Here is a 19,223-nt window from a genome sequence, read left to right as displayed (position 1 = left end):
GGCAGCTGTTATTCAAATGTCACAAGCATGTCATGAAATGGGAAAAAAACAACCTTGAGTGTGATTATATGTTGTTACCTCGGATGAATGTGTCTTCCAGCAAGCAATTCACTGCTAAATTTCATTTTCACTGACACTGAGTCTAAACCATTAAAAAATCCCTAGAAACCCAGCAAAATTTGACTTGGTAGAAACAATACTTTTTTTATGATCAACTGAGGAAATAAGTGGGAGAAGGTGCAGTTTGAGTTTTTCATTATGCCTCTCTAAAGATTTGCAAAGTGTTTCAGTTCAGATTGAGCCACAGAATCTTTAGCATACAGGGAAACACTCATCAAATCCAATGTTTATCCGGAACATCTGAGAGCTTAATTTTGAATAAACTAACTTGAAAAAAGAAGATAATTTCAATTCTACACATGAAACTTTAATGCAAAATTATCATTTTGAAACTGAAACAGCTGTAAACTGCTTATACAAGCATGAATGCATTTTTGTTTTATGAAAATGTCTTAAATCACTATTTCTACTTTGAAACCTCACACAGAGACAAACATGCACAGCTTGACTTGTTTTTCTGTCTGCTTGCTCCTAATCAGAGTGAATTGACCTTAAATGCAATTATGGCTCAAAGCATGCGTCATGCGACTCACACAAGTGCACACCCATTATGGCGTTTTGGTTGTTACATGTTCCCTCTCTGCCATTCTCCGAACTGGCTCTCTCTGGTGAAGCCAGAGTGGCCTCAGATCTCATCTCATTTCCACATAATGAGACTTATTTATTTATTTATTTATTGATTTTTTAATTTCCTGAAACAGCTGAGGAAATTTCGCAAGATACCAGAGTGAGCATATCTTAATGTTACTAAATCATTATTCATGCGCTGAGAAAATATATCTCTGGATTCACAAACGGAGCATATTACTGTTCTTAAGAGAAAAACTCATATTTTGGGAATTTTAATGCTTTGTTATCAGTTATATCAGTCTTCAGTCACTGTGTCTTGGAGAAGAACCATCTTAAGTGAAAAATAGGCAAAAGGGACATTTTTTGCATTACATTTTCTACACTGTGATTTTCTGTAATCTGGATTATAAGTGTACTGTATCTAAACTGCTGTTGTTTTATTGCATGACGACTGATTCTTTCTGTCAAATGTATGAGCAATGCAGCATGTGCGACAATGCAAACAGCATTTAGCTATTCAAGATCAAACAGAATTTATGCAAAAACCTGTATGCATGCATGAACGAGTGAATTCTGTATTCTGTGTCAAGAGCGTGTGTATATGAATGAGCAATATGAATGAATAAATGAATAAACCAGATTTATCAAATCAAAGGGAAAGTCTTCTCTCCCCACCCACTTATATTCAGTCTACTACGGGTATTTTGGACAAGTGTTTGGTGATGAACAGGCTCCTAAATAAATGTATTTACAGTCAGTCAAGAAAAGAGCTGGTTAGATTCCCCTGAAGGACAAAAAAGAAGCTTTGCATGCTTCTTTTCCTTTATCTGGGAGAACACATGAGAAAAGAGAGGGGCTACGGTCTGCAGTAGATGATTTAAAGCTTTTTCATTCACTTCATCTGCTTTTTAGCAAAAACACATTCAACATCACATGTTTTGAGAAAATTAAAATTTAGAACCAACACATTTTTAAAAATTTGTTTGCTGATGTCAGAAAGAATTGTTAAATGGGTTAGGACGGATTATAGACTAATACGATTTGTTTATGTTTTACTCATTTTGGCAAAATTTTTCACGGATAAAGCTCCTCTGCTTTAACTTAACGGCATATTATAAGTATCTACACCTCAGAATCACTGAAATGAATAAACCCAAATATGAAAATAAAAGCTAAAATTATCTTATGCTTTGCTTCCGTTTCAACTAAACTAATTAACCTTAGATTCATTTTATTGATCTTACTGATCTTGTATGCTTCAACAAGGAAGCACTCTGAGCCTGTTGTTTTGTATCTTAACTTCCTCTCAAAGCAGGAAGTGGGAATGTGTTGAGATGTGATGGTTGACATCTGCTGCTGAGATCACCTTGCACCTGCATTTCAGCAAATATCTGATCAGTTATATAATATAAGTCCTCCTGCACAGCTCTGAGATCAGCTGGTCACGTACTGTTATACTATGATATCAATGGCATGGGCTTATTATTGTGTAACAAAATAATAATGCTAAACAATAATATCAATGAAAAATATAATATATCACATAGTTGAGTGAAAAGGTGTGCTTTCATTCATGGTGTTAAATCAGATTCCAGACCAACTAAGCAAAAGAATCAGCAGGTTTAGTGATTGTTTGGGAAGAATAATGTGATTAACTTAATAACCTGCTGAATCACCATAGAAACATCTATTACACTACATAGTTAGCTAGTTCAAGCATTGTTAAACTAGTTATGCTAAACTTAATTCTGACTAATATTATATTTTTAGTTCAATATCAGCCATGCATGTTGTGTCGTCAGGTCATTTGACCACCTCAAAAAAGTGGACCCAGCTGTGGGGAATGAATAGCAATCTGTCTAAGCCGATCTGGGGCTTAGACAGCTTTTTACCCATATTTCCTATAGCTGGCAACAGCATTTACAAGTTAAAAGACAAAAGCAGGGATGGAACAAATGAAAAAGCGAATGGGCTCAAGAGGTCAATATTAAAATCCTTAAAAGTTTCTGGAAAAATGGGACAATCCTGGAGGAAACTGGTGCCATCTATGTGTTGGCTCTCTCTGCCCGGTCGGTATCCATGAGAGTCACAGAAGTAAGAAATCCTACACATTGGGGCTTAAACTATTCGCATTGCAAATCTTTGGCAAATCAGTATTGAAACAGTGTCTTTTGTAACAACCTGATGTTTAATTTAAGCATTTACTTTGTCCTTAGATTTTCTGAAAAATACAATTTTATATAAAAAGTTTCTGAACACTTTGTGTTTCTGAATGTGTGTATTCTCTCAGCTTTACGTCATTTTTTCCATCATTATATTTTCCACTGAAGGAGGAGTGGTCTTCAAAGGAAAATGGATGGATTATTTTCATCGATTTGGATCCAGATTCAGGACATTACATAGGGGATTGTGTGTTGCATGCTAATTTGTATCCCTGCCAGTATTGTAATCCTGATAATGACCTCAAACGATAGCTTGTTATGACTTCAGCTTTACAGATTCAGTTCATCTGTTAATGCGCTGCGCTGCTGCCAAAGACAAAACATAAACAAAACTGGCTTTCTCACACTTCCGTCTGTGTGTTGTGTTGGGCACTGAGTGAACGCTGACATAAAACTTGAATCAGTGTTCATAAATGCACCGACTATAATGAAGCTTTTCATTATGTATTACCCACATTTCAAAGTGCCTCACCTTTTTACTCTTTCATGGCTTTTGTAAGTTTTTTTTTTTGCACTGAAGTCTGATGCCTGTTTACCCTCTTTTCAAGATTTAGACATTTCTATTATTCACGTCCCTGATGAGGAGACATGATCCCATTAGCTTCAAACACTGGCAGGCCATGTGAGGTGCCAGCAACAAGCTGTCTGCCTGGAACTCTGTGTGCCTGGGACAGTGAGCCACTGTTCAACCGAATTTATGGCAGTATATGAGCAAGTACTCCAAACAATGTTGCCTTCACTGCACCATTTTGATTAAATGTCATTTGGTTGTGATAATAAAGCATGTGTCAGCTGCACATGAGACCTGGATGTTATTGACCAGTAGGTAACAATATGTAAAGCAGTTCTGAAGTCAGGACCATACAGTAGCTACCGCTGATCACACCGACGTCCTCTGTATTTATCTTATTCACACTGGGGTCCAAAAGTCTGAGACCACACTGACAGTCTCTAATACTTTAATGTACACCTGGAAATAACCAGAAGGTTTGAGGATTCAGGAACACAGATGAAATATTTCAGATTCTGCACTACTTCTCGCAATCAAATTCAAGCTAATTTGTGGGACTTAACTCCTTCGTACAAAAGAGGAAGTTGATTAGTGTCATTTGGACTCAACTCAAGGAAGCCTGACCTTTTATACAAAGGAGTTAATTTGGTCAGAGCCACATATTTGTTTAGGTTTGGTTCTTCTTTATTTTACATTTCATTACATCTTGTATTTTTACAATATTCTCAATCCACAAACTTTGTGATTGTTTCCAGGTTCATGTGAAAGTATTAGAGAGTTTCTTATATGGTCTCAGGCTTTTGTACTGTGAGTACTTTAATCTTTTTGGTAAATGGACTGTAATCATATGGGACATTTATCCAATTTGTTTTACGATTTTCCTCTGTTTGCATCAATTTGCCACTGATTCTCGCACACACACACACACACACACACACACACACACACATACAAATGGTGTTTGAGTTGACCACTGGTCTGACCATCAGGACAGTTTGGGGTTCAGTGTCTTGCTCGAGGACACACTGACATGTGGACATGAAGAGCGACTGAACCACCAACCCTGAAATTGGAAGATGACTGGCTTTCCTTTAAAAATAAAGTAAATTGGAGGGAGATTCCATTCCACAGATAAAAACATACACATGATGTGTATTTTAGGAGCTGATAGCAGTGTTTTTCACTCAGTGCTGCATGCTTAAATTTGACAATAATTCGAATAATAGAATAATAAAAAGCTTAAATGAAGAACGGGTTTAGCATTTCTCCCCAGAATTTAACTCCTGACAGTATGGAGAAGCCTTTGAATCAGACCTTAGATCTTCATGTTGGGAAATAAAATTGCATAGCTTAACTAACAAATGAAAAAAAAAAAACTAATCAGAAGTTCATGAAAGTAAAAGTCCACTTGGAATACAGACTGATATTCGTTGATATTCCATAAGTGAAAGAGACTAAAAGTAAAAAATGTGAAATATAACTCTATTTAGCTGCTTGAGTGTCTGGGTCCTGGTATTGTGCATGCTGACTCACTCACTCACTCTGGGGCACTTGCATAAGCTAATGTCACCGGTAACACTTGCGATGTTCCCACTCACACAAAAAGTCAACATGTCTGCTTTGAGAAAGGCCTCTGCTCACATCTACTGCACACGTGTTGTATTTTTAATAACCCAAATTCATTTTGTTATGAGACGAAAGGAAAAGAACTTTCAGGATTCATTAACAAAACAAGTACAGCCACTCCTCGTTCTTCACTCACCAAAGCGCAACAGCCGAGTGCCTCTTCAAAAACAATCTGGGCTCATTTGACGCACGGTACCTGTGAGTTCACAAAGTCACACGTCACTCGGTAGCCTGATATAGACCAGAGACAAAGGCGTGGATGAAACCCGAGCTTGCCAGCCTCCTCTCTGTTGCCATGACGACAGCAGCCGTTTCCACTGCCTCAATGAGAAAGGAAAAAAAAAAAAAAAAAAACAGAAAGAGCTCAGAGGACCTGTGGCCAGAGGCTCCACCCACTGGGGGAATTCACAGATCTAACCTGGCAACCGGGTAAACCTGGCAACCAAATGTAATGTAATCAACTTATTTAGATGGGAACAGTGAAACCAAGCAGTTACAGATTTACTCATTCTCCAAACCCCTCAACCCTCTTCCCATTCTCTTGTCCTCTAATTCTTTCCTATCGCTGTCCTGTGTGGCCTTTTCACAGTTTGCGCCTGGATGCAGTTCAGGGTGTGTTCCTGTCGCTGGCAGGTGTAGAAGCAGGTTGAGCAGGTTGCTCCCTGAATGCCACTCTGTTGGGCCCTCCTCCCTCATTCCCTGCTTCTCTCCCCAGGCCGACTGCTGATTCACTCTCACATGTTGGCAGCTCAGTGAAGAGATTTTGTTGCCTGTGCACCTGTTCTCATCTGATATAGGCTAAGAATAAGGTAAGGATTTACTGAGGGAGGATTTAATTCTTTGTCTTATAATTCTCAGGAAATATGTGGGGCTGTAAACTGGATGGATGCATTTTTGTCAAAATATGTATGTAAGATTTGAATTGCTGTTATATAAATGAAACACCCTATTTTTTTAAAAAAAAGGAGATTAGTGTAAAGACTTCTTTTACAATTATTTTTGTATTTGAAAACTCTAACAAAAATAAGTTACATAAAAAAGTGGCTAATCCTGGCAGTTTTCGCTACTGAGTCCTCTTTTTTCAAGTGTCAGAAATGGGAATACTTTTATTTTTAATGTGGATGTAATACAACACCAAGTGACATACATACTGTAGCACCTTATGTAACCTAAACAGGGGAATACCTACAATGCAGTTAGAAAAGTGTTTGTCAGTTTTACAGATATATGAACTCAGAAGTATGTGCAAAGTATGTAAAGTATGTGTCTATATCACAGTGACAGATTCACTTAGAGGTATAAGAGGTGGAAGAAATATTTACATATTTAATTACTATTTAGATATTTAGTTAATATTTAATATTTAGTTACTTGAGTGAATCGCACACCATGAAAACACTATTACAACTAAGAGCCTTGCATTCATTGTTTTCTTTTAGTAAAAGTACATGAAAGTCAGCACTTGTACTTGAAGTATAAAAGTACTCTTTGTACAGAATGGACCCTGTCAGTGTTATACTATTATATGATTACATCATTGGATGAGGTCAACCTAATTTTAACTGTTTTGTATGCTGTTGGGTAGTTTAATCATTAACATCACATTGTTTAAACCCATCATATGTTTTATATGCTAGGAGTAAAAATTACAATATTTGTCTTTGAGTAGAGGTGTAAAGAAACATAACATGTAAGTACAAGTATCTCAGAATTGTGCTTAAGTGCAATAATTGACTAAATGTACTTAGTGACTTTTACCCCTACATAAGAGAAATGAAACAGAAAGCACAGTATATATATAATATTAAAAGCCACTGTTAAAACACAGGTGAACTTAAACATATATGAGTGATAAACAGCATAAATGTCAATTAATTAACGCCTGCGTAAAGGAGTTCAGAGTGTTTACTGGATGTGTGTTTGCGACTCTTTAAGTCTGTGTGTGTGTGTCTGGGTGTAAAGTCACGGCTGACAGAGCCGTTGAGGTGATAGCTGCTTCAGACTCCAGCAGAGTGGGAACTCTTTTCAACAGGTGGCTTTCTCTGAGTGCATGGGGGTCAGAAGTGAACATCCCTGCCTGTTTCTTCGACCCGCTGCGGCGCAGAGACTTTTTTGTGGGTCGACGACGGCCAAATAGTCTCTCAGCAGGGCCGGCAGTTTGCTGCTGTAATTTCTAAAATCAGATGGGGAGCTGTTCCACACAGCTATGCCCAATATGACGACAGGCGTGATATTTTTATTATGGTCAGGAAGTGACGAGATGAGTTTACACAAAACAGGAATCACTGGAAATTGAAATTCCATAAAAACAGGTATTAGTGGTAACGATTCTCTCTTGGAAGATATAAATCAAGTTTAAATTCACGTTTATAGTCTTGTCTTTGTGTGATCTTAAATCATGTGCAGTTTTACACAGTTACAGTAGAAATCTGAATAAACCAGTGACTCTGCTCAGCTGCCTGTTGTGCTGGATCAATATTAACTCATCTCATTTACACCAGATTCCCAGAGAGAGCTTGTTCAGGTTTACATCTCATAATGGTATAGCAAATCCACTGTACTAGTAATTGTGACATTTACAATTAAAAGCGTAAATGTTAGAAATGTATATAAATTGTAGATTCTGTGAGTTTTCCTTTGATGACATTCTCAGTGTTGTGCCATTTAGAAATACTGGAGTCTCATGAATACTTAAACAAAGCGTTAAGTTTATGTAACAACTGGAGATTTTATTATTTTAGCTTTGATTGAGAGAATTCATGTTATTTTTTTTGTCCGTTTGGTATGCCAGCTTTATTTACTACAATACATATGAGCCTTCGCTGCTGTTTCTCAGTTAAAGGCACAAATTAAATCTGTAGCAAATTCAATACACTTTAATGTTGCAATTAGGAACAAAACACAACACAATAGTTACCAAATTTATCCAAATGTATCCCCGGACCCAGAATCCGACACTTAACCGATTAAAACTGATGAATGTAGAGTCAGGCCTCTTCAAGGTATAATCTGTACCTTATGCTCACCATAAAGATGCACACAAGAGAATTTTAAGCTCTGTGATTGGATGTTTCTCACTGGAGACACTTTGCAACTCTATTTTGGCCCGACGATGACTTGGCAGGTGAATCGAAACACTAACCTTTAACTCGAGAGCGCTGAAGATGCTAAAAAGCAATTTTCAGCCAGGTTCACGGTTGTGAACCTTAATCTCAAGGTACAAATGAACTGATCAGTTTAATCCAGTTAATTGTTTTTACTGCTGCAGTGTTATAGGCTCCAAATTAACCCTCCACCCTCTCTTTTCTTGGAAGATTGAGCCATTTTGTTTAATTATGTCCTCTAACTGTAGTATAATAGCAAACTTGAGCCATTTGATTGATCCTGCATTCACACAGCGGGCTGCACCGTCAACAGCCCACAGCTTTTTCATTTATTTCCCACAGAGAGGAAAACACATGCACACATGGCTGATGAGCGGATGATAAACAAGCTTGTTGACCACAGGTGCATCGGTCATTGACCTCCAATAGGATTGCATGTTTCCATACTTATCTAAGAACATGATTTCCATCTTTGGAAGTATGACATGGGTAAGAAGTTGTTTGCACTGTTTCAGAAATCCCAAACTTGTATTAAAAAAGACTTCAGATATCAATTCTTTCCATTGCATAAAGAGATGAACAATCCACTGATTGGGGTCAATGAACTTAAAATAATTTACTTTTCAATTTAGTTTAGTCAGTGGTACCCGTAATGACTCGTTAAAATCCGGTAATATGTTATGACAGTTAAAACTCCAGATGTGAAATCCTCAGATTTGTATGTTCAAGCCTCTGGTGCTGCAGGCCTCAAAGTTAAACACTGCAGACAGAGCCTTTTGCTCTGCTTATTACAAGAATCAGCACAGAACAAAGCAACCGATCAACAAAGCAACTCGCAGTGAGAGCCCTGTGGGGAATAACTGGAGCCGCACTCATTTGTGTATTGGAGTGAAGCCGAGGGGAGAACACATAGCTCACAGGGCACCTGTGTAAATTCCCGCTGCCAAGGAGTCACAGATCTCACAGGAGATTGCGTTGGGACCATGTTGAACTGTGGTAACTCGCTGTGTGACAATGCGGAGATGACTGCGTTGAAATATCACCAACAAGTCCCCGATGCAGCAGCCGCGGATGTCATGTTCACGATGTTGAGGCCCATGTTCACTGCACCGCCGAGTGAGCATTTCCCCTAAAGACGGGAGGTGGGACAGGATTAGCCGTTCAAGGAGTTCCATTATGGCTTGTGTCAGTGCAGCTGACCTTTGCTGTTGAAGCAGGTGATTTTGTACTTCTGGAAAATAGGAACAAGCAGAGATATCTTGTTGTTCACTGTGTGGTCAGGGAGAGTTTGAAGGTGGTGATGAACACAAGTTTTACACCTGTGGCTCCTTCCTGATGGTGTTTCTCCTGGGCAGGTGCCAAACAGACTCATCAGTCATCGGGAAAAATATACAGAAAATAACAAGAAAACACACTTGTTTTATACCTTTTAGTTTCATTCCAGCCATCCTTCTTTTCATATTTTGACTCAAAATTGACATGGGATGGATGTGCAAGAATTACATTGCATTTAATTATATTGTGAAACTGTTACCACGAGTATGGGTTTGGAGGGATGCCACACAAACACCCAGTGAAAGTATATTTGCACGGTTATATGCATAACCTACCATATGTTATATACAGAAAATATATCTTTTCTTTTTGGCAAATGAAAATCTACTTTGACTATGTTTTTTCCCACTGATTTACTGAATAAATAGTTGCTCTGTGCTGATAATTCCAACTTATTTTGACTGCTGGGTGATACGCTTATAATCGATATAACAATGATGATAACATGATCTTTTTTCCCATCAGTTGTTATTGTGACATGGCAGATGTCAAATAAAAAATGACAAAACAATCTCCACTCAAGATCCTCTTGCTGACACAATCAGGAGCTCTCAACCTCATCACATGGTCTTCACTACAGGAGCAAGTTAATTTTGCTCAGCTGTCAAACAACTGTAGATGTTTAAGCGTACTATTATTTGAGCACTCTTATGAGCATTGAGAAGTTTTTAAAGTACCACTTTAAAGTAAGTGGACCATGAGTGGAGATTGTTTTGTCCATAGATGTCTTCAAGGTCAAGAACAAACTGAAGCCCACCGCATAAAAAAGGAAATAGATTTTCAAGGCAATAAGATGTTTTCCTTTGTCATATATTAATTACATCAAACCAACAATCTGCTGAGAATCATTAATTTTGACAACAATGTTTTGTACAATGATAACACAGTCATTTAATGAAATCACCATCATATGATTTCACTGTAGGTTGACAAACAATAATGCTCCTTTTCTACTCATAACATAATCCGTATGTTATATGTTCCTGCTCAGCTTCTGTCACTATGAAAACACAATGGATTACATCTATCTCAAGATATAAAATAATGTTTTATGTTCTCTCTTGTGTTTCAGAGTGAAACCAGAAGGTGAAAATGGGACTGTGTTTAAAACTCACAGCAGGCCTCCTCCTGCTTGTCCAAGCCTTTCACCTGGCAGCGCTCCAATATTCAACCGACTCTCCAGGTCGGACAATTGATCAAAGCTGGCTCCGTGGTCAAGCTAAAAATTCAGCTGGAAGTCAAAACGCTGCAGTTACTGCAGACGAGACAGAATATGACCAGGCAGCTGATGCGACTGCTATGGAGTCAAGTAATGATTACAGCGGGATAGCATCTGGCTCCATGGCAGCACAGACTGAAGAAGAGGCGAATGTGGAGAACTCAGATACAGCTCAACTTGATACATCTGATAATTTGTCTGCTGTCACCATCACCGCGCCTCCAACATTTTCAAATGTTTCAACCAAGCAACCTGAATTGCCAGATGCCACCGTTTCTCCAGCTGATTCTAAAAACTCGAGCCAGATCAACCTGACAGAAGCCAAGGAGGAATCTGACAACTCAACGACGACTTTTCAAAACTCCACAACTCATCTGAGTGCACAAAACTCCACCAGCTTTCCAGATTACTCAAACCACACTGACTCACAGGAGACAACCTCGGCTGCAGAGACAAATGTTACTCAGGAATCCACAACAAAACCAGACGAGGATGCAGGGTTAACTAATGGGACAGAATCTACCAACGCAACAACTGTAACAACCACAACAATGCCAGAGATAAATGAAACATCCACCACGCCTCCATCTACAACAGCGTTCCTATCTGAGACCACAGAAAGGAGCCCTGCGACTATAGCTCCTGCTGCTCCGAGCACACCTGAGAAGGCCAACAAGACAGAAAAAGCTTCAGCCTCAGGGGGCAGTGCAGAAAGAGGTACTGCTGCACTTTCAGGTGTCACATTATCTGGTGCACATTTCTGTGTCCAGAAAAAAGGCTTTTTTTTTTAATGCTTTCCTAGCAGCATGACATCACTTTATAGATAGGTAGCAGGAAAAATTAACATTTGTGTGAAATTCTAAGCCTGACCAACATGTGGTAACGTTTGAGCATTGAGGTAACAGAACAGGGACAAAATCCTTTAGAGATCACCTTTGGAGACTTGGTTCTAACGTAACACTATGCTCATTGCTCAATAGCATATATCACTGCCGTTTGTCTTAGACATTGCTTTTTTCCGCCCTTTCCCCGACCCACATTTGTCTGCATCTATTTTCCCACTGGCAGAGGACAAACACCCCTTCTTTCACAGGAAAAGGTTGGGTTGGGTTTCAGGTGCTATCGATGTGGCTGCTATGAGCGAAGGGCTCTATTACAACCACCTTCTCAGCAGGACAATGAAACCCTGTTTTAGTGGCAAAAAAACCTGAAAAAGGCAGCCAGGAGCTGAGGTCAAAGATACTTGTGCTGCCTTGGTGCAGGGGCGTGAGACGAGTCTTTAGTGTCGACCACAAGATCAAGGATAGGGCTGAAAAAGAAACTGCTTGTCATACACACTACAGCAAATCTATCAATCAATCTCTCTATCTCTCTATCTCTCTATCTATCTCTCTATCTCTCTATCTATCCGAAAAGATACTTTTCCTGCAAAATATATGAGGACAGGCTCAGTACCAGCCCCATGGCAAGAAGGGGGAAAAAAAGTCCTTTTGAGAGCTGGCGCGAGGTTGGGATTAAAATAAAACTTACATCACATGGACAGATGTGACAGCAGGACGTAACACTAACAGATGATGGCAATGAACAGTTGGAAAACAGTTGTGAAACTGCAGGCAACACAAGAAGAAACAAAAACTGCTCCACAGTCACCATGACAGGCACAGTGTGCACACAAAAACTGTCCACAAACACAAAGCGTTGAGTACAGACAGTCTTTAAATATGGGCCTACAAGGCAGCATTGCTTTTACTGACATCTGTAAATAAAAATATCCATTCACTTGAGCTGCTTGACCTTACTAGACCAGGGCAACGTATAGTTTTAACAATGACATTAGGTTTCTTATGCATGACAATCATGTTTCATCCTAATACAATGAGAGTCTGCAGCCGTGCTAGCAGCTCTCTGCGGCTGCACTCAGGCACGGCAGTGATTTGAGCTGAATATAACATCGATACGTTAACATGCTCACAATGTCTACGTTACCATGCTGATAATATATAACATGTTCACCATCTTAGTTTACTGAATAGCATGCGGACATCTGCAAGTGACCACTAAACATGCTGAGGATGATGGGAATGTCATTAGTTTTGTATTTGAACATAAACCAAAGTCGATGAAAAGTCAGAGGATCAACAAACTGTTTATCCTGAGATGTTCCTACAGTCATGGCTATCAGTCCAACAGTTGTTGAGAAAATTTCAGACAAAACAAATAGGAACCCCAAGCTGGGACCAGAGGAAAAATCAGTAGGATTCATCCTCAGGGGAACCTGGATGGAGGTACAGGATGTTTGGTACAGATGTCCTGTAGTTTGTTGAGCTTTATCAATATTGACAAAGTGGTCGACTGACCAACATACAAACAATACCATCCATGCTGCGAGCTCTTCTAAAAACACTTCACACCTACACGGGTGTTTAGGATTTTATTAGGATTTTCTTTGCCCCTGAGAGAGAAAAAAAGTATTTCAAAATTCAACATGACTTACAGTAACCTCTACTTTAACACATATTTGTGTGCCAACATTCAAGGGAGAGCGGGTAGGATCACCACACTATTACTTATTTATTATGACCACCTTCAAATGAAGTGGAAAAATGCAGCTAAAGAAAATAGGAATTGAAATACAATGTCTGCAAAAATAGTCCTTGTCTCAGGTTCGGGGTAAATTGATCCTAGCTAGTTGGAAAATTGAGACATTTGTGGATAAATGGAGCAACTGAATTATTTATGTGTGAGTGCCGATAAAATACAATTGTAGTATTTCTAAGTCAAAGGATAATGAAGATAATTCTGTCACTTTCAAAATCTGCCTTTTTCCCCCACTTCTGTTGTCCCAAACACATTGAACACAGTAGGAAAAGTTCTTTAAGTAACTTCAACAATTACACTTAAAAAAGTATCAACTTTAAGTCTATTGTTCATTTATATACTTAATTGTTTGGATGCAGTATTTTTTTCAAGCTGCACAGCTGTCATAATGTGAGAGCACAGATGTTGATATGTGCAGGTGATAATTATCTCTGTGCTATATTTAATGTCAATCATATTGTTATTTGGTTCAAACTCTCAGTGCATTAAGTTAAAAGCGATTTAAAATAATGGGAACTAAAGTACTGTTCAGTCACAATCTACTTTATCTAGATATTCACAGCCTGCCATCTTAAAGTATTCAAATATATTCAAGAAATTAGCATGATTTTGGCATGCTAATTGCATTAATTATCGCTGCGTAAATTAGACAAATCTGTACAGCTGAGTAATTGGGTTTTGTATTAGAGTGCTGCTGCTGGAAACACAAATTTCACAATTTTCAGTACCACATTTCAGCGATAATTATCTGACAATTAACCCTTGAAGACAGCAGTTGATTTGAATAATTTCATTGTTGACAAATTATTTATTGCACTCCCCCACCTCCTTGACCCCTCCTTCTCCTAATAAAGGCTTGGAATCAGATCACCAGAAGAGTAACAGGAACGGAGCGTGGGGGGCTGTGCTGGGAACGGCGGTGGCTGTAGGCTGTGTGGGACTGGTGGCCTTCATCATCCTGAAGAAGAAACACCAGAAGGGTTTCTCTCACAGGAAACTGGTTGAGGAGTATCCATCAGACCCAGGTATGCCCCCTCTCCTTGACAGTAAAATGCTAAACTCTGTTGGCGTTTTAAAGGAAAATTCCACCATAGGACATATGTAAATACACTGTTATCTATTACCCTGATCAGAATTAAATTAGGTTTGCCAGCTTGATCTGACAAAGATTTCTAATCTTTGTGGGTAAACTTTTAATGTAATTCTAAACCATAACAGCTAAATATGATGTGCATTATTGTTGCTTCACTCACTCACTCACTCAATCGCTTATCATTTCTTGGGAGTCTGATATACAACAGCCCTGAAAAATGGCAAAGTTAAATTTTTACACCTTTTTTTAATGGATTAAACAAGCAAGATCCAATGTGTTAATTAGTGAGCTTTAGAAGTGCTGGTAGGTGAATTTTATTACATCCATTTTTTATGCTAAGCTAAGGTAACCGGCTGCTGGCTGTAGCTACATTTTTAACATACAAAGATGAGAGTAGTATCATTCTTCTAATCTAACTATGCTGTTATTAAATGTTAAACTATTCATTTTAGCACTTGGCTCATCCATTCTCTCTCTCTGTCTTTGTGTCTGTCTGGGGTGGATCTAGAGGAATATTCCTGGGGAAGCATGGTGGCAAACAATCACATAGATCAATACTTGCTTAAAAAAAAATCTAATTTAAATAAAAAAAACTTTACAGTGCATTATTGTAACATATGAGTAAAGAATTAAACAGAAATATCTAGCTGTTATGTTTTATGTTCAAACCGTCAGACATTTTTCCAAATCTTTATACACAGTTATAGTGAACAGTCATTGCATTACTAATTGTTTGAGGCTTAATTAATTGTAATGATTTTAGTGCTTTTTAAACTGGGCGCTATTGTATGTTGCACTCATGCTTGTCTGCAGAATGAGCAGGTTCAGAGATCTTGGTAGCTACAGGCAATTTGGAGACATTCATAAGCACCATTGAATATTTGGGTTCACCGTTCATTTTACACCTGGGCCTTCAGTGGCGTCCTACCTGAATCATTATGACGTCACGGCTATAGAAACCATCAATATTATACAGAAAGGCAGTATAACAGGACGTTGCATCGCAGAGAGGTATCTCATGTTACGAGAAAAAGCAAGAAACCCAATTAAAAGAATTCAACAAGTCACCAAACACTCTAACCACCGACTTGGCTCCAAACACAGAGTCGTTCAGTTGTCAACACCAGGCATTCTCAGCAACACAATTTGCTCCTCGGAGCCTGTAAGCCGAGGGTACCGCTCGTAGTTGCTGACCTGAAAGTGGCGGACGAACCCTTTTCCCGGCTGGGACAGGCTTGCTAGCTTTGGGGGTGGGCCGGCATTTCCTCAAAATGTCCAGCTTTTCTTGGAAAGTCCACCTTGAAAATGGATTTCTAAGTAGATCTGCGACCAAATTAACATCTTCTCCTCCGTCAGCCATTGTGGGTTAAAAAAACTGCTATTAATACTTATGATTTAAGTTTTTAGCTTGTGCAGGTCGCTACAGATAAGAATCGCTAGCTTTGGCTAAGCTCTCTGACCAGCCAATCAGAGGACGTGAAAATACGTGAAAAGTCATCGTGCGCCTGCTAGGAGGCCCTGGGGTCACCAACTCGAAATCTGATTGGTTAAAGCAACAGTTTCATTGCGATGTATTTTAAGCTACGGGCGCCTGCACTTTTGATTCTGAAGGCCTCAGGGCAGATTTCTTTGACCCTGGCAACACATGACGTAAATCATTGATTCTGAGATTAGGCCAGCAGAGAAGGCCTTGCTGGCCCTGACGGCCCACCACTGGGGTTTAGTCAGGTTTAATCCATCCCTCACAATCAAACACTACTTTATTTAGTTACTCTTAAACCACGCTTCAACCAGCACTATCCAACTGTGGCTGTTCTGTATTTCTATTAGTCAAAGCTGGCAGCCCTACACACACATATAGTACGAAAGAAAGGCCATCAGCAGTCATTGTGTGCAGCCGAGACCAGGAGAGGCTACACAGAGAGCTGCTGCGGCTAGAAGAAAACAGGACTGCTGCTCGCTGTGGGGATGGCTAGCTAGACAGCTGGGTGAAATCGGCCTCTTACCAACCCTGTGTGCTCTCGACACTCCTGGCACCACATTGTGGCAAGGTTGTTTGTTGGTTTCTCATTTAATGGGGATAAAACCTGTTTTTGACTCAGACTGTGTAAAAATAAAACCTAGCAGTACATGTGAAGCGTCATCTCTTGCTGTATTCATTGTTACTACAACCTTGGAGTTTCGCTCTTGTAAATTTCTGAGGTAGCAAGGCATCTTTTAAGCCACCCTGTTATTCCGGTCCTGGTCTCTGTCTCTATCAAGTTCAATTCAATTTTAATTCAATTGGCTTCACTGGCATGAGAATTTCAGAAACAATGTCATTACAAACAAAAAACAGTTTACTCAATAATTAGGACAGTATACGATAATATGCACACAACAGTAATAAGACATTAAAATTGATTAGTTAATTATATATACACTATCTACAGCATATCCTATATCCATATTCTCTAGCATGTCAGCAGATCACATCAGACTGTGTGTGTGTGTGTGTGTGTGTGTGTCTAGGCCAGTCACTGTCCATTAGGTTGTGGCTTGTTGATACATATTGGGCAGCATCGAGATATGCCCTGTCTCCTTCTCATAGGAGTATTTTTAATTTGGAGAGCTCATTAAGATCTTTGAAAGCAAGGTGTATTTGCTAAAGTGAAAATTCCTTATTTCATTGAATGTTTTTCACACACACACACACACACACACACACAAAAGCACACATCTCCATCCTGCTTTAATAAGGTAACCTCACCATGCAAAATCGGATCTACTATGACAGTTTGCAATTTGTCTCATTCTTGCCATGAACTCAGAGGAAAACAGCATTTTGTTCCCACTGTTCTCATTTGTTCCTCAATATTTAACCTTTCTATTAAAGTGCAGCTGAAATGCTGCAGCATACAGGTATGTCTGTATGTTTCAGAGCAGTCAGACTAACCCCATGGTAGGATTATGGTAGGATTGTTGTGTATATCTCATGCATACTTTCTCAAACACTGGAGGAGCCACGTGAGGCCTTTCGGTGTGAATTGATCCTTGAAAAATATGTCAGCGATGCCAACCACCACTCAAAGATTCCTGCATGAAACAAAAGCTACCATCCAGAACAAAATATTGAAAAAGTCAAGTCATGTCAGGTTTATTCGTACCCCAAAATTACCAATTTGGAATGGGCATTACAATCTCTACAATACACAACACACTCTATTCTTAGATGCTCTGTTTGGATAAGACACTTCTAAACAGGACAATAACAGGGGAGAAACAATGGCCTTACATCTTAGCTGTGTTATTTATAGTAAAATCAGCCAAATTTACTACAATATCAGTTTGTTGAAGAATCTACAACTGTAAAAAACTCCTCCTCAGGAATTGAGACAAAATTTTCCCTGGAGGGCTAGCAACCCTGCTTCTGTACTGCAGTTGTTATTCTGTAGTGAAGTGTGAATTACTTCTTCAGTGTACTTACTTACCTTCAATCTGCCTTGTTTGCACAAATGTGATGTGCAGGGATTTCCTACAGTTCCCACAATGACTTTCAAAAAACTCAATATGAAGGGTGTGTGAACCTATTGCGTTCAGAACTTCTAGTTGCTGATGACAGTAAGGACTCAACGGGACCGATGATGATTCAGGAAAAGAGCTTTGTGTGACTGATTTCTTTGAATGGTGGTTCAAAATGGAGGCTCAGCAAGGCAACCTTTGCTCTTTAATTCTGAGGCAGTTTTACACTCAAAATGTTGGAATATATAAATATGACGGTTTGGCCAGTTATCTGTGGGAATAAAACCAGCGTGACCCAAAATAACAATACAGACTCACAATTTCCACAACCACAGTAACTGTTGAAATGGTTTTGAAATGGATGAAATGGTTTTAGGGTGGATTTTTCCTTCAGTATCAAAACATAGGATTTAAACACATTTAAATTTCAATAACCTCAATAAAAAACATTTAACCTTCAATGTAAATCCAGCATTAACAGGGGAAAAAACAGGCTTCTTCACTGTAAAATACAAGGTTGTAATGAAGAGTTTAATGGTGCAAAATGTTTAATGTTAACTTGTCTAATTTCTAGTTCTCAGATTAGACAACAATGAACCTTTGGACTTGAACTTCGGTCGTTCGGCCTATTACAACCCAGCGCTGCAAGGGGACAACATCCAAATGACCAATATTCCAGGACGCCGCTGAAACTGAAAAGAATCCCAAGACCAAAGTCATGAACTCCTCTGAAAGAAAGTCTGCCAGTTGCATTTACTGGCAGTTGATATACAACCTATAATGTGGGGTTTTTTGTAAATAAGACTCTCTGAAAGTGACATTTGTGGATGGAAATGACAAAGGAGTTTGTAAAGGTCTGTTGTCAGCCACCACAAGTGATACTTACGTTAGATTATGCATTGTGTTGAGTAGATTCATTGCTTTGAAATAGAGGGATCTCTGAAGGCAATCTATTTTAACTACACTGCAACAGCCAAAATTAACTGTCAGCCATTTACATACAGTATGTTGCCAAAAGGAATCAAATGAAGTTTTTTCCTAATGAAGAATATGTTTTGAAGGATGTTGAAAATTAAGATTTGCAATAACTTTTAATTATTTTGTGTGTGAAACAAAGCTACAGGATGCTGTTAAAAAAAAGAAGAAGACATTAGCACAATCAGAACATCTAACAAGAAAAACCCAGAATGAGTCATTTGTAAAAAAAAAAAAAAAAACCAACAAAAATAGAACAGATATAAAGAATAACAGATGACACAGCTGGCTCGCCGAGGCCTCTGCAACAAAATTCAAAAGCCATGCTGAACAATGACATTATCCATGT

General features: G+C 38.9%; 1 protein-coding gene across 1 annotated transcript; it reads left to right on the top strand.

Annotated features, from left to right (window-relative positions):
• Positions 1 to 10,580: 10,580 nt before the first annotated feature.
• Positions 10,581 to 18,589, top strand: LOC139202267 (mucin-15). The gene is made up of 3 exons (XM_070831664.1): positions 10,581 to 11,424; positions 14,160 to 14,330; positions 18,474 to 18,589. Exons 1-3 carry the CDS (start codon positions 10,581 to 10,583, stop codon positions 18,587 to 18,589), a joined length of 1,131 nt encoding a protein of 376 aa, XP_070687765.1.
• The last annotated feature ends 634 nt before the right edge of the window (positions 18,590 to 19,223 follow it).

This window comes from Pempheris klunzingeri, chromosome 1 (assembly GCF_042242105.1).
Source record: "Pempheris klunzingeri isolate RE-2024b chromosome 1, fPemKlu1.hap1, whole genome shotgun sequence".
NCBI lineage: Eukaryota > Metazoa > Chordata > Actinopteri > Acropomatiformes > Pempheridae > Pempheris > Pempheris klunzingeri.
This window is presented reverse-complemented; position numbering and strand designations above follow the sequence as displayed.